Source organism: Pterocles gutturalis, unplaced genomic scaffold, assembly GCF_000699245.1.
Source record: "Pterocles gutturalis isolate BGI_N339 unplaced genomic scaffold, ASM69924v1 scaffold22284, whole genome shotgun sequence".
In the NCBI taxonomy this organism is placed as follows: Eukaryota; Metazoa; Chordata; class Aves; order Pterocliformes; family Pteroclidae; genus Pterocles; species Pterocles gutturalis.
This window is the reverse complement of record NW_010128805.1, coordinates 3077-5505: the sequence shown is the minus strand read 5'-3', so window position 1 is coordinate 5505 and position 2429 is coordinate 3077. Positions and strand designations below refer to the sequence as shown.

At 58.8% G+C, this 2429-nt stretch overlaps 1 protein-coding gene across 1 annotated transcript; it reads right to left on the bottom strand.

The window, feature by feature from the left end:
- Positions 1-3: 3 nt before the first annotated feature.
- On the bottom strand, positions 4-1741 carry LOC104466370 (claudin-16-like; the record flags this gene model as incomplete). The annotated part of the gene is made up of 4 exons (XM_010079758.1): positions 1628-1741; positions 1104-1206; positions 428-592; positions 4-117 (listed from the first exon to the last, which is right to left on the bottom strand). Coding segments are annotated over exons 1-4 (496 nt in total), but the record flags the coding sequence as incomplete, so codon positions are not given.
- Between the last annotated feature and the right edge of the window lie 688 nt (positions 1742-2429).

The following is a 2429-nucleotide window of genomic DNA, read 5'->3' as shown; positions in this document are numbered from 1 at the left end:
AGCACGACCACCCAAAGTCGTAGTGCACCCCCAGGAAGATGTTGCGCGACACCAGCATGGCCCTCTCCACGTAGACATCCACCGCGTACCACACGGAGCCCACGAGGCCCAGGATGCCTGCGAGGAACGGGGCTGGTTACGGAAGAACAGGACAACCCCCTCCATGGTCCCCAAGACCCCTGTGGGACACGTGGTCCGTCTGCCCCCGAGCTCTCCCGGCCACGCAACCCCCAGGAAGATGTTGCGCGACACCAGCATGGCCCTCTCCACGTAGACATCCACCGCGTACCACACGGAGCCCACGAGGCCCAGGATGCCTGCGAGGAACGGGGCTGGTTACGGAAGAACAGGACAACCCCCTCCATGGTCCCCAAGACCCCTGTGGGACACGTGGTCCGTCTGCCCCCGAGCTCTCCCGGCCACGCACTCCCCACGCCGAGGATGCCGCCGGCCCCATAGCACATCTTCAGTTTGATGCGAGGCTCATCCTTGAGGAACTTGATGCAGTCGAGTCCGAGCATCAACGTGGCCAAAGCCAGGCCGGCCAGGAGGTCGGCTGAGATCAGCAGAGTCCGTGTCACCACCATCTTCACTGGGCAGGGAAGGAGAAAAACCAAACAGAGAAGGGCTGGAGGAATGGTCAAAGGAGCTGGTCTCCCCACTCCTGTTTGCTGCCCTGCTGGAGTCCTCCAGCTCCCCAGTGGGCATGGCAGGGGTGGAACTGGATGATCTTGAAGGTCCCTTCCAACCCAAACCATTCCGTGATTCTCTATGTCCATGGAGATGTCTGCACTGGGAGCCACCAACCCCGTGTGCCACGTGCCGTAGGCACGGTGCTCACCAGGCTCGTCTGCAACCTTGCAGCAGGACTCTGGGTGCCAAACCGCCCTTGTTGGGAGGTGACACAGCTTCATGACCCCTCTCCTGCTTGGTGACCCCCTGGCAGGGACCATGGGTTGCTCTCCAGGCCATGCTGGTGGGGCAGGAGACCAGGAGAAGCCCTGGGCCTGCATTGCTGGCTGATGAAGGATCATCTCAAAAAGGGAAGAGGGAACACTCTTAGCTATGAACTTAAAAAATGCCTCCAGGCCACGCCAGCTTACCTGGGTGGTCCGCCAAAATGGAGTCATACTGGTCACAGGTCCTGACCCCGTCCTGCATGTTGGTGACGCACTCCCTCCAAAGCCCCCGGCATTTGTGACTTACCTGGAAGCGGGAGAAAGACACTCAAGCAAAAAGCACCCAAAAGCACCCCAGGTCCCCAGGGACGGCCCAGCCCAGGGAGGCTCCAACCACCACAGATGGACATGTCCCAGTGACTCCCTACCCATACCCCACTCTCTGCTTCCTGCTTCTGCTCCTGCATTTCTCAATCTTTCTAATCCTCTAAACCTCCAGCTCGTGCAGAACGCTGTGTGTTTGTCCCACCATGTCCCCTTCCCAAGCCCGTGGAGACATGATGCAACCCTATGAACGTCAAGGCACCCGCCTTGATCCCAGCTGCTCACCTTGACTGTGGTTGCTCTGCTCACCTTGGACATAGTTGCTCTGCTCACCTTGACCGCAATTGCTCTGCTCACCTGGACCGCAATTGCTCTGCTCACCTCCAAGCTGTCGCTCTGCTCACCTCCAAGCTGTCATCAGCGTTCACCATCCAGCAGTCGGTGCACGTGGCAAGGAGCAGGAAGAAGGTTGAGAGAAGAGCGAGACCAAAGGCCATCATCTCCAAGGCTGCACGCATGGGGTCACCTGCAAGGGCACAGAGCCGTCGGCCACCTCTGCTCTGGCCATCACCCAAGTCCCTGATCCACCAAGGACAAAGTGCCGCCTAGGCCAAGGTGTCCTCTGGATCCCCGTGAGCCATCTGGGCCCCATCTCCTGGTCCTCAGGGCTGACAAAATGCTCTTGCCGAGGTCGGGTCACCAGGGTTGCATGTGGATGGAGCCTCCAGGGATCCAGTTGTTCTGCAGTGGAGATGTACCCACCCAGCTCTGGGTGTCCTCTCTTCCAAACAGACCATCTGAAGTCACCGACCATCAGCACTCGCCCTTTGGGAACCAAGAGTGGCTGGAAGCTGTTGTCAAAGCACGTGTCCCCTGACATCCTGAGGTTTTCTTGATGCCTCCATCCCCGCATCCATGTGCTTCAGTGGGAAGATCACCTGCTTTTTTTTCTTGCCTTTTTTTTTTTTTAAGAAAAGCAATGAAGTGCTGGAACATCTGGGCTGGAGCACAAGCAAGTGTCCCATGGAGACGTTCTGATCTCAAATGGCAAGCCCGAAGAAAGCATCTCCCGTGGTGGAGGTGGGCGAGGGCTGCTGCGCTGGCTGTGGGGGCCCTTGAGGCAGCCAAGGCTTTCCAAGGACCCGAGGGGACAGGACCGTGTTTTCCATCCCAGCCAGAGATGGGCTCTGCTGAGAGGGGAGCTGT